At 53.1% G+C, this 11,783-nt stretch overlaps 2 protein-coding genes across 4 annotated transcripts in view; both read left to right on the top strand.

Annotated features, from left to right (window-relative positions):
* Rab4b (RAB4B, member RAS oncogene family) overlaps positions 1-625 on the top strand; it is a 9,782-nt gene extending 9,157 nt beyond the window's left edge. For both annotated transcript variants that reach the window (XM_023708281.1, XM_004647972.2), the window contains one exon: positions 258-625. The gene's annotated coding sequence lies outside the window, so the exon portion shown is untranslated. The remainder of the gene's footprint in view (positions 1-257) is intronic.
* Positions 626-2,073: 1,448 nt separating this feature from the next.
* Egln2 (egl-9 family hypoxia inducible factor 2) lies at positions 2,074-10,499 on the top strand. Of its 2 annotated transcripts, none has more exons than XM_004647971.3 (6): positions 2,074-2,149; positions 3,157-4,226; positions 9,144-9,263; positions 9,654-9,790; positions 9,978-10,045; positions 10,349-10,499. In XM_004647971.3, exons 2-6 carry the CDS (start codon positions 3,369-3,371, stop codon positions 10,402-10,404), a joined length of 1,239 nt encoding a protein of 412 aa, XP_004648028.1. In that variant the 5' UTR covers positions 2,074-2,149; positions 3,157-3,368; the 3' UTR covers positions 10,405-10,499. The 2 variants fall into 2 exon arrangements, with proteins under 2 accessions (XP_004648028.1, XP_023564044.1); XM_023708276.1 differs by lacking the exon at positions 2,074-2,149 and adding an exon at positions 2,395-2,558.
* Positions 10,500-11,783: the final 1,284 nt, after the last annotated feature.

The raw sequence follows: 11,783 nt of genomic DNA, 5'->3' as shown, positions 1-11,783 counted from the left end.
GAGAGAGAGAGAGAGAGAGAGAGAGAGAGAGAGAGAGAGAGAGAGAGAGACAAAGACAGAGACAGAAAGAGAATGAGAATGGGAGATTGAGGGATTACCTATAGAGAAGAAATAATTTAGACAATATAGATGCTTCGGTAGAAAGAGTATAGACTGTCAGATACAGACAGAAGTTCAGGGAGATGCCCAGAAGCAAGACTTAGACACCAGCTAGGCAGGCCCAGGACCCCTCCAGGTCACTACACCTTCTCTTTCAGCTCATCTGTTCTCCAGGACCAGCCCTGCCCTTCCAGCTGGGGCCCAGACCCAGGCCCCAGGAGGCCATGCCCCAGTCCCGGAGAAGCTGCCCGGCCACCTGTCCTCCTTCCCTGGCCTGGTGGGGCCTGGCTTTGGGGCAAGACTGAGCCACAGGGGAAGGGGGAACTCATACCTGCTGCTGCTTCCTCTGTCTCGGCTAACCTCTGTCCCCCCTGAACCCGTAACCATACCCTAAGAGCTCTCAAAGCTTGAGATCAAGGCCATTTGGCTCTGGCTTCCCACCTGGCCCTGCTGTTTCCAGTGCGTGTTATTTATTACCTAGAGGCCTGTCCCACCCCACCCCCATAAAGCATTGTTTACACCCGTGTTTTGGCCTTTGTCATTTTGGGTTGTTGGGGAGAAGTCCCTGAGGGAAGAATCATGGGTCATGGTGTGGGGATACCTTGAGGATACACCATGGTTCCCAGTGTCTAATTTGTGAGGTAATTTGTGGGTGTCTAATTGATCATTGTGTGCACACTTTGCAACCCGGGTGCTTGAGGCTCCTGTGCATGACACGTCCCTGTGTCACGTGTATGAGTCTTCCCAATACCCGTGTGTCAGATGAAACATACGATTACACTGTTGAGTGTGAGTACTCTGTGTCCTTGGTGACTGTGTTAGTGAGGCTGTTGTGTGGGACACCAATGCCAACGAACGGGAATCTGGCCTGTGAGAGAACTTGGTTCTTTATATACCTTGACCCATGCATGTCTGAAGTTGAGAGTCTTGGGCGGTGGCTCACTACTGTGGTGTGTTCCTGTGCACTTGTGTCCCTTCTGTCCCTGTGTGTCCCTTCTGTCGCTGTGTTTTGGTGAGAATCTGCCTCCTTATTTAGAGTGTGTGACCTAGCACCTTCTGTGTGCCCTTCAGGACTGTGGGCCTTTGGCAAACCCTAAGTCTTGTATACCTTTGAGAAGGGTGTGCGCTGCCTTGTGCACAGGTAACTTGCTGGTGCCTTCATGTGATCTGCCAGGGAGAGTGCATACCCCACAGGACCATCTCAGCTGCTCTCCCACAAGGTCAGCAGTATCCAGACCCCACAGGATGCCCGAGTCCAGCCTCGCCCTGCTTTGTCTGATCCTAGGTGGAGGGGTGGGACCTTCAAGATGACCTTATCTACACAGACCTCAGGAGAGGTGGCCCAAATGTTGAGAGACTGGATAGTTCACTCAAATGTATTCTCTGCATAGCTGTTCTAAGTTGCATTATTCTGTTCCCATATTTGTCCTGAACGGGCAGGGCAAAGCAGGTCATTGAGATGTGACACATTTGCACATACATCTGTTCCAGTGACCGTTAAGAACATACCTTACTCTGTCCCCCTCCGTTATAAAAAGTGGTTATGTAAATTACTGATGTGCCAATTTACCCACATTTTCTGCCTGCGGCCATTACTCAACATCCCTGTTTTGGGTTGCAATGAGGTGCTCCCTATGTAAATGATGATTTGCATATTGTTCCCGGAGGCCCGTAATTCCACAGCATTCGCCCGAGGGGCGGATTCCTCAGGTAATCTCGTTTGCATGCCCCTCCCACGCGCCTGTTTAACCCGCATAGACACGCCCCTTCCCCATTCGGACCCTTTAACCGCATTCCTCCCACGGTACCAAAGAGGCGGGGTGAGGAATGCAAATAAGCTCGAGTGGAGGACGGGTCCACTTTTCCTTTCTCCGAGGGGTGTTCAGAAAAATTTCACCCCGCCCTACGGATTCGCGCTTGCGCAGGCACCGTCTTTTACAGCCGGGTGTGGTCACGTGCCTACTGGGCGAGGCGGGGGCGGGGTATGGCGCGCTGTGCGGCGCAGGGCGGCTGGCACAAACGGCGGCGCCGGGGCCGGAGAAAAAGCTCGGTGAGGAGGTCGCCGGAACGGAAGGGACGGGGGAGGCAGAGGAGCCAAGTCCGAATGCCGGCCCGCTCGGGCTGTGATGTGGAGGCGCGCGCGGGCGGGCCGTGGCGACCCGGGAACGGAGTGGGGGTGGGGGAGGAAGCGCGCGCCAGGCACGTTGGGTGCAGGCCTGGGGGGGGGGGCGAGCGCGCGCCCGGGGGAGACCGAGGGGCGGAGCTTGGGCCGGAGCGGCTCTAGGCCGGCCGGGAGGCCACCGTCGGGAGGCTTCGCCGGGGCTCGGGAGCTGGACGCCGTCTCGCTGGGCCTTTCCGCCAGTGCGCGAGCCCCTTGACTTTCCCTGGGTCGCAATGGATCCTTCTCCCGGGCGCCATTCCGCCTGTCCGTGTGTCTCCGGACCTCCCTTCCCGTCTGGGTGTGTGTCCGCCCCCAGCGGACTTCCTCCGGTTGGGCGCAGGTCGACCCTTGGGGTCTGACCACCTCAGGCCTTCCCTCCTCGCTTCCCTACTGTCCGTTTTTCTGTTTCTGAGGTACCCATCCTCTTTGTTTCTGGACTCCCCAGTTTCCTGCTCCTAATCATTCCCAACTCTTGACTTTGTTCATAACCCCCATTACCGTTCTGTAGATCCCCACTTTTTTGTGCGGCTTTTGCGCCCCCAGGAAAATCCCTCCTACTCCTCTCACCCTTCCACTGTTTGTTTTCTGCTCCAGCCCCTGTACCTCTTTGCAGTTACTTTTCCTTTCTCCCCCCAAACTGCTTTTCTGTCTTTGGTCATCTACCCAGCCTCTCTTCTGGCTCTTCCCCTGCACTGCCCTATGCCTGCCAGCTGCACCCCCTCTAATTTTCCGAGTCTTCTCTTGTAGTTGGTCTCAAGTCGTGTGTGTGTGTGTGTGGGGGGTCACTAGCCCAGTCTGCCTTAGTCACCCCTCTTTTGTTTCTCTGCAGCATACCCACCTTATCCCCTAGTTTGCCTGTTTCTAGCTGCTCTCACATTCCTTTTTTTCCTCTCCAGCAACCCTAAGCATCTAGAGACAACAGTGGACTTGGGGACCAGCAAACACCCCTAGGGCACAAGAGGAGTTCCTGCTGCCTCACCCTGCTTTGCACCAGGCCCGGCGACCCCCAGCTACATTAAGTGGAAGAGAAGAAGGAGGAGGAGGAGCTGGGTGGCACCATGGGCCCGGGCCGTGCCCTCCATGCCCGGGGGATGAAGACACTGCTGCCATGGACAGCCCGTGCCAGCCGCAGGCCCTGAGTCAGTCTCTCTCTCAGTTGCCAGTGTCTGTGTCAGAGCCCTTGGAGCCTAGCCGGTCCAGGATGGGGGTGGAGAGTTACCTGTCCTGTTCCCTGCTTCCCTCCTGCCACCATCCAGGAGTGTCTGGTGAAGCCTCAGCGGGGAGTGGGACCCTCAGAGCTGCAGCCACCTCTACCACTGCCAGCCCCCTGCGGGAGGGTTTTGGTGGTCAGGATGGTGGTGAGCTGTGGCCATTGCAGAGTGAAGGTGCTGCGGCGCTGGTCACTAAGGAGTGCCAGCGACTGGCAGCTCAGGGTGCCCGACCTGAAGCCCCAAAACGAAAGTGGGCAGAGGATGGTGGGGATGCCCCTTCACCTGCCAAGCGGTCTTGGGCTAGGCAAGAGAACCAGGAGGCAGAAGGGGAGGGTGGCATGGGCAGTGGTAGTGGCAGCGGCAGTGGCAGTGGAAGCAGCAGTAGTGGTGAAGTTAGTGCTAGGTTGAGGGAGGAAGCCCTGCCTTCTGCACCTGAACGCTTGGCCCTGGACTATATCGTGCCTTGTATGCGGTACTACGGCATCTGCGTCAAGGACAACTTTTTGGGAGCAGCACTGGGTGGCCGTGTGCTGGCCGAGGTGGAGGCTCTGAGGTGGGGTGGGCGCCTGCGTGATGGGCAGCTAGTGAGTCAACGGGCCATCCCACCGCGTAGCATTCGTGGGGACCAGATTGCCTGGGTGGAAGGTCATGAGCCAGGCTGCTGGAGCATCGGTGCCCTCATGGCTCACGTGGACACAGTAATCCGCCATTGTGCTGGGCGGCTGGGCAACTATGTCATCAACGGGCGCACCAAGGTAAGGCTTGGTAGCACTTTTTTTTTAATCTTTTGAGACAGGGTCTCTTTGTATAGTTGAGGCTCACCTTGAAGTCACTGTAACCCAGGCTGGCCTCGAACTCTCAGTGATCCTCCTGCTTTAGCTCTTTTATTTATTTATTTATTTGTGTGTGTGGCCAGCTCAGCCCGCCTGGGGGTGGGGCTGGCTGGCATGTGGTACTGGGGGATTGAACTGCGGTCCATGTGCGTTGCTAAGCTTGTTCTAAGTAGGTGCTTTAGACCACTGAGCCATCTCACCAGCCCTGCTTTAGCTCTTGAGTACTGTGTGCTGGGATTTCAGGTGGTACTACGTTTGTTGAGTATCCAGTACTCTGGTAACAGTAGTGTTGGGGAGAGGCTTCTGTGCCCACAAAAAGGTTTAGGCAGCTGTAGCTGAGGGGTGCATGCATCTATGGGGGCTCTGGCAAGGGAGTCTCTGTCCTCCTTATGGGCCTTGACCTTCCATTAATTTCTTGGAGAGTCTGGTGAGAGCTTCTGACACAGCCCCACACTCTACTTGGGTTGTGGTAGGATTCTTGGCTCCAGGTATCTGTTTAGGGGCCCCGCATTGAGAACGGTCAGCATAGACAAGCGTTTCTGTCGTTCTCCATTCTTGTCCTCCTTTTCTGTTGCTCTGACCTTCTATCTGTCCATATTCACTGGTATGTGTTTTCCAGGTAGGAGAATTTAAAAGATGGAAAGGGTTTGGCCAGGGAGATAGCTCAGTAGACTGAGTTCAATCCCTGGTACCACAAAAAAAAAAAAAAAGAAAGAAAGGGTGGCAGTGATGACTGATTCCCCAAGCTCAGGTGGTGGATGCTGCCTACCATGTTGAGTAGCTGTTGTGGGCTACACTGTGCCCTATGGTGCTGCTATGGCATCTGCATTGAAGATGGCATCCAGGGGGTGGCACTGATTGTTTACCTGCTGGCCCAGTTAGAGCTTCTGTCCCCATCTTTCCCACCCGTCTTTGTCCTAGTCCTTGTCTTTGATACTTCTGACCTATTTGTTAACTGCATCCCCCAGAACTAGGGCCAGGATCCCTGCACAGACAGTAGTTCACTGAACCTTTCCAGTCTGCTGATGTGGTTGGTGGTTTTCTTCATAGGAAGGCATGTGAGGGCCCTAGCTTGGAGTCCAAGGCTTGGTATCATTTGGACAAGGCCTATAGGGAATGCCTGCTGTTCAGTATGGGATGCCTAGCTGATTGCCCTGGCTGAGTTCTCTCCTATAGGCGGGAGGCTGTGATCCTGGTATCTCCTTGTCCTTCTCTGAAGTCCCATCTTGAGTTTTGCTTCTGTGCAACTTTCCTCTCAGACTGGAGCTGGTTTGGGGGCCAGAGCTCCCCTGGGGCCCAAGCCTATTTCCTCCCCACCCCAGCTGGAATTTGTCCTACTTCCTTCTCCCTCCTGTTATTTGATAGCTGGACAGCCAGAGCTGGGTCCCTACCCGGGCCTGGCTCCTGTGCAGGCAGGATCACTGTGGCCTCGGCTCAGCTGCTGTATCATGGTGTCACACCTCCATGCAGGAGAGAGGCTTAGGGACATCTAGAAGAGCCAAGTGATCAGAGTGATACAGTGTACTTATCTGCAGAAAAGGAAAACCAGGTTAAGTCCTCCAACTAGTTGGTGGCAGTTTAGGAAAGGAGAGTTGAAATAGATGGCATCCCCTTTGGGAGTTCTGGTTCCTACCTAGCTAGTGATGTGAATAGGACCCAGGCTAAACTGAGTTGTTGGTTGTCCTTAGTGTCCTGGGAAAGAAAAATAAGCCATGCTGGATGAGAAAGAGCAAGTCCTGTTGCTGGAGTTCCTCTCCAGCACCTCCAGGCTCCAGCATCTCTCAGAGGCAGTTCCTGGGCTCCTTCCTGGATTCTGGTGTGTGGCTGATGCTGAGGTGTGTAGTGGCAGTGGAGACAGTCACCTGTATGCTGGCTGCCAGCAGTAACCTTGCTCCTCAGTCATTCCTGAATGTTCTGTTCTGTCTTCCCTCCTCTCCCTGATGTCTGCTCAGTGGACCTGGAACTGAGAGAGTTCATTTCTGCTGGCATCAAGGGCTCCCAGAGGGGACACCAGAGGTGGGCCAGCTAGTTTGATTTGCCCTTTTAGGAGCAGTTTGGAGGTTGGCCTGCTGTCATTAACTAAGTCTCTGGCTTCTGGGTGTGGTTTTTTTTTTTGTGTGTGTGTGTGTGTGAGTGTGTGTGTGAGAGAAAGAGAGAGAGAGAGAGAGAGAGAGAGAGAGAGAGAGAGAGAGAGAGAGAGAGAGAGAGACAGACAGACAGACAGACAGACAGACAGACAGACAGAGGGAGGGGGGTTCTTGGCACATTGTTATCAGAAGCCTTTATAATATTCTGCCTCTTAATTCCATCTCCCTGTTTGCTGAAGTGGAAGTGGAGAGAGCAGGTTCCCTTGTCACTCTGCCTGTTGGCCCTGTAGCTGAGGCTTTCCTGGTGGGGATGGGGTTCAGAGGAGTGCTGTCAGTCAGCAGATAGTGCACTGGGCACTTGTGTGACTGGCTTGGTCCCAGGGGCTTTGATGAGGCTGTGTTTTAGACCAGTGCTGGGTAAACAGGTGCCTCTTGTTGAGAGGAATGACGTGGACAACTAGAGGACTTAAAATGATCCTTCACCTCAGTTCTGAATAACAAGGAGAACAGGAAAGAGTGACCTACACAAGTGTGTAGGCCTTGAGATGCGGATAAGGTCTGTTAAGGTTTAGAGTGGAGTGATGGGGATATAAAGTTGTGGCCTTGGATGCTGTGACTGGAAATTTGTATTTTCTTGGAGTGAGTTGAACACCCAGAGAAAAGGTTCTGTGGCTGCTTTGTAGGGATGGGTTTTGGGGGAAGAGGATGCATGCTACCCTTCACGTGTCCATCCATGTGCAGAGCCAGCATGATCTGTGATTGGAGTCCCAGCTGGGGAGGCTTTTTTCTTCTCTAATTGGTAACTTGTTGATTGCAGGCCACAGGCGCCATGGCCACATTCTTTTCTCCCAGTGAGTGGTTGCTCTCAGTGTCATCCCATCTCTAGGGAGTAAGAAGGACTGTTTTCCCCTGCTGAACCCCTGAGGGCCAGGGCCAAGGCTTTCCTTTGGGTCTTCTCACGTATCCTGGTGGTGTGGAGAGGTCAGCCCTCCACTGCTGTATGGTCTTGGCTGGTGGCAGCCTCCTGGCCTCTTTCCTGGGTAGGTTCTGGGTGGATCAGGTACACATGCTTGATGAAGAGCAGTTTAACATCCATATAAGGGTGAACACTGGAAATACTTGAGACTTTGAGATGGAACCTGGGGGGAGAATGCGGGATTGAATCAGCCTGTGCCTTGGAATCCTTGGCGAGCCTCCTGTTCTCAGCAGCATAGACTGATCCATGTTTTATGATGGGACTGTCCTGGGCCAGGCCTCTGGGTGTAGCTGAGCATTGGTAGGGAACTCGGGGTGGCCCGATCGAGACAGGTGGTCCCTGATGTGGTGAAGCTGAAGGGTCTTCATGCTGGCTAATTGTCCTGTTTACCTAGAACCTCATCCATCCCTCTCAGGAGGTTTGGGGACAGAGTGGGACAGTAGCTTCTCTCCTTTTTCTAGTGGTTTCAGCCTGTACTCTGATTGTCAGTCATGTGGCAGGTACTCTGGTGGGTGTCTTCCCAGACATTTTTCTTTGTTCAGTATTCACAACCACCTGGTAGGTAGTGCATAATGTTAGTTGCCTCCCATGAGTGAGGAGCCTAAGGCAGCAAAATTAAGTCAACTCCCAAGTGTCGCAGCTCATGTAGCAGCACTGAGAGCTAGGTCTCAGTGGTCCCTTTCCACAGAAGTGAGTCTGTAAGAGTGAGTAGGTCTTTTTTTTTTTTGCACCATGACCACTTTTTTTATTATTTTAATTTTTTCTTTTTTAATTTTTGAGTCAGGGTCTCACTATACAACTCAGGATGGCTTTGAGCTCACTTTGTAGTGTAGGCTGGTCTTGAACTCGCAGTGATCCTTATACCTCAGCCTCCCGAGTGCTGGGATTACAGGCATGTACCACCACACATGGCTGTAGCCACCTTTCTGTTAGCTAGTGATGACAAACATCTCAGGGCCCTTGGGCAGTGAAGTCAGGGCTGGGCTGGGGAGTGGTAGTGTCAGAGTAAGCAGGAACTTAAAGTAAGACCTGGATCGAGTCCTAGCTATTAGATCTTGGTGGCATGGAACTTCCAAAGTTACATTCTCAGAGGGGCTAATGCCATTATTGCAAAGGGATGTTTATTAGCCCCATCCTTTAGTTACAGTAGTTGAGGTCCATTCAGATGAAGTGACTGTCCCAAGCAAGTTAGATCCTTCTTTCAGACTTCAGGATTTGGTTTCTGTTCATATGTGTGGGGGCACAGATCACTCACTTAGCTGGATTATTTTGCACTCAGGAGCAGTAGTTCTCAGCATAGCATCATGCTGCAGTAGAATTACCTGAAGAGCCTTTAAACAACACAGGACCCACGTTAATCTAAGCCCAGTCCATTAGAACATTTGATGTGAGGTGGGCCTGGGCCTCAGTGTCTCAGAGGTCCCAGGAGAGTCCACTCTGCAGCCAAGGCTGAGAGCCTGGCCTTGGGCAGTGAGGCTGTGGTCTGTATACCAGAAAATACTTAAACCGGCTTCTGGTCTACTGAAATGTCTGAGGTAAGACTTGGATCCCCTACTTGGGTGGCTTGTCCTGGGTGTGAATTGAAAGTTGGCTGGACTGTGAAACTGAATTTTCTGATGGACCCGAAAACAGTTGTAGCCAAAATAGGAGAAAGTCTGTTGGAGGCTGGAGCCTAGGATGCTCAAGAAATCAAGGAAGGATGACAGGACGCGGTGAGCTGCTTCCCAGGATGTCCTTGCCTAGCCTCAGTAAACCGCCTTCCTTCATCTTTGCCAGGCCATGGTGGCGTGTTACCCAGGCAATGGACTGGGGTACGTGAGGCATGTTGACAATCCCCACGGCGATGGGCGCTGCATCACCTGTATCTATTACCTGAATCAGAACTGGGATGTTAAGGTAGGCGGGTAGGGCAGTGTGCATCCACTCCATTGTACTTTCCTCAGATTCTAGCCCGTTCCTCTTCTCAGCTCATGGGAGTGGTTTTATAATCTTTGGGGCCTTCCTGTTAAATGGGACCTCCTTTTCCAACAGGCTATGGTGAGAACTCTGCTTTGTGGGAGTGGTGTTGACTGCCCATAAATACACTCCCCCCTTTCCTGTGTTTAGTAGCTTCCTGCCTATCTCCATGGCGATGCACACTCTGGACTGTCATTCATTTTAAGAGCCTGAGTGGTGGGAGGGAACCCTGTGTTTGTCTGTGCTGCACCCCCTGGTGGGCACCTGGGTGCAGTGCAAGATGACTTCTCCAGGCTGAACTGCCAGCCTCATTCTCTGGCCTGTCCTCAGGTGCATGGTGGCCTTCTGCAGATCTTTCCTGAGGGCCGGCCTGTGGTAGCCAACATTGAGCCACTCTTTGACCGGTTGCTCATTTTCTGGTCTGACCGAAGGAACCCTCATGAAGTGAAGCCAGCCTATGCCACCAGGTATGACCCATACTTCTGGGGATGTGCTCAGGTGCTCCCGCTGCCAAAGTTTTCTAAGACCCCCCTGAATGAAATGTTTGGGGCCAAGGTGGGCACAGAACAAGGTGGCTCAAAAGGGTGGACTGAGTCATTGTGGAGGTGCTAATTGGAATTGCAGAAAACTGATCTCACCTGCCCTGGTCCCCAGGTATGCCATCACTGTCTGGTATTTTGATGCCAAGGAGCGGGCAGCAGCCAAAGACAAGTATCAACTAGGTACCTGCTTTCTCCTGTCTTGTGTCTTTTGTACTCCCAGCAGGCCTCAAGCCACCCATCCACTTCATTGTAATACCATCCCCCGTATCTAACCCAGGCCTTGTGCATGTTGGGCATATACTGAGCTACATCCACATCCTCCCCCTGTCAGTTTCTTAGTCCTTCCACTCATTCATCCTCATTTTCCTTAGCCTTCTTGTGCCTTGCCATGAGCCCTGTTTCATCCTGATCCTCTCCCCAGGTTACCTTTGACCTCTCATTCCTTCCCTGATGACTCACATTTTCCTGTCCTCTTGCCCTCAGCGTGTGGACAGAAAGGTGTCCAGGTTCCTGTATCACAGCCGACCACACCCACCTAGTGGCCAGTCCCAGAGCTGCATGGACCGACTGCTCACCCGACTTCAGGAGAGCCCTGGGCCCCCAGCAGCCTGCCAGTCTGGGTGCCTGCTCCTTTTCTGCCTCTGCTGCTGCTTCTGGCTTGCCTCTGTCCTACCTGGTGTGGAGGGCTCTATGCTTCGATGAGGACCAATGTGGAGAGACCTCTGCTGCCCCCTGAGGGAGGCTGAGTTGTGACATGGACAGTAGCCAGCATTGGGGGCCACCATTGCTGAAGCTCAAGACTTGTGTTCTGTCCTGTCTGGTCATTACCCTACTGGATGTGGAGATCTGGGAGGCAGGATTTTGGGTTGAGGTGAGTCATGGCCTCTTGCTGGCAAAGATTTGGGGTGGGAGGGGAGTAACCCCAAGTCCCCCCAACCCAGTTCTTCCAGCCTGGAATGTGAAGTGACTCCCCAACCCTTTTGCCTCTGGCACCCTTCAGACTAGGCTGAAGCTTCTTGGGCAGAATGAGATACTGGGAGGAGCATGGGTGTGAAAGTCCTGTCAGCCAAGAAATAAAAGTTTACCTCAAAGCTGCACACAGTGGACTCCATGTCTATAATGAGACCTCTTCCACTTGCTGTATGGGGCCTCTTCTTACCAGGAATTGAGATATTGAGGTCTTGTGAAGCTTGCCTTGGCTGAACTTGGTGGGCCACCAGGCAGAACTTAAAGATTGGAGGGACAGTGCACAAGCCTATGCCTTGAGGGATTAGGTCGTCCCTGGTGGAACTTTCCACAGGAACAGGTTAGAACTTCAGCAGGGTGACTGTGGAAGAGGAGGATTTCCAGGCCATGCCTGTTTCCAGGCCCATCTCCTTTAGGGGGGATGTGAGTGCATGGTGTACTCTTAATGTTCCCCAGGGCTGGTCCAGGTTGGTCCCCTCCCCTTGGGCCCTGAAGTCAGAGGAAGTTGGTGGAGTTGAAAGCATGCAGCTTCTTGAATCAAATTGTGTGGGGTCTCAGTGCAGTTATGCAAGCTGGGGAGTCATGAAGGTGCCCTAGGGAATATGCAGTTCATGTTGCTGGAGTGTGCGGGCCTCTTCCAAGGCCCTTTGTATTTGTTTTAAGATAAGGTCTTGACATGTTGCTGAGACTGGCCTGCAACTCCTGGGCTCAGAGATCCTGCTTCAGTCTGCTGAATAGCTGGGATTACAGGTGGGCCTGCCTTCTTTTTTGCCTCCAAGGTTGCTGCTTGTGTTTTAGTCAGCACTGCCCATGCAAATTCAAGCTAATCTGAAACAGATTTTTATGCTCTTGGCTCTGGGGTTTCCCATCAAATCCCAGGCTTTGTATGTGCCTGCGGCAGAAAGTGGCTCCACAGGTGGGCATCGGTAATGTGGATGCATGGCAGCTTCAG

Source organism: Octodon degus, unplaced genomic scaffold, assembly GCF_000260255.1.
Source record: "Octodon degus isolate 3935 unplaced genomic scaffold, OctDeg1.0 scaffold00344, whole genome shotgun sequence".
NCBI classification, from domain to species: Eukaryota; Metazoa; Chordata; class Mammalia; order Rodentia; family Octodontidae; genus Octodon; species Octodon degus.
Note: the sequence above shows the minus strand (reverse complement) of the source record. Positions and strands in the feature narration are given on the sequence as shown.

Coding starts and splice junctions, on each gene's coding strand:
- Egln2 (XM_004647971.3), top strand. CDS start 3,369: ATGGACAGCCCGTGCCAGCCGCAGGCCCTGAGTCAGTCTCTCTCTCAG. Junction 9,264..9,653: donor ATCAGAACTGGGATGTTAAG/GTAGGCGGGTAG, acceptor GCCTGTCCTCAG/GTGCATGGTGGCCTTCTGCA. Junction 9,791..9,977: donor AAGCCAGCCTATGCCACCAG/GTATGACCCATA, acceptor CCTGGTCCCCAG/GTATGCCATCACTGTCTGGT.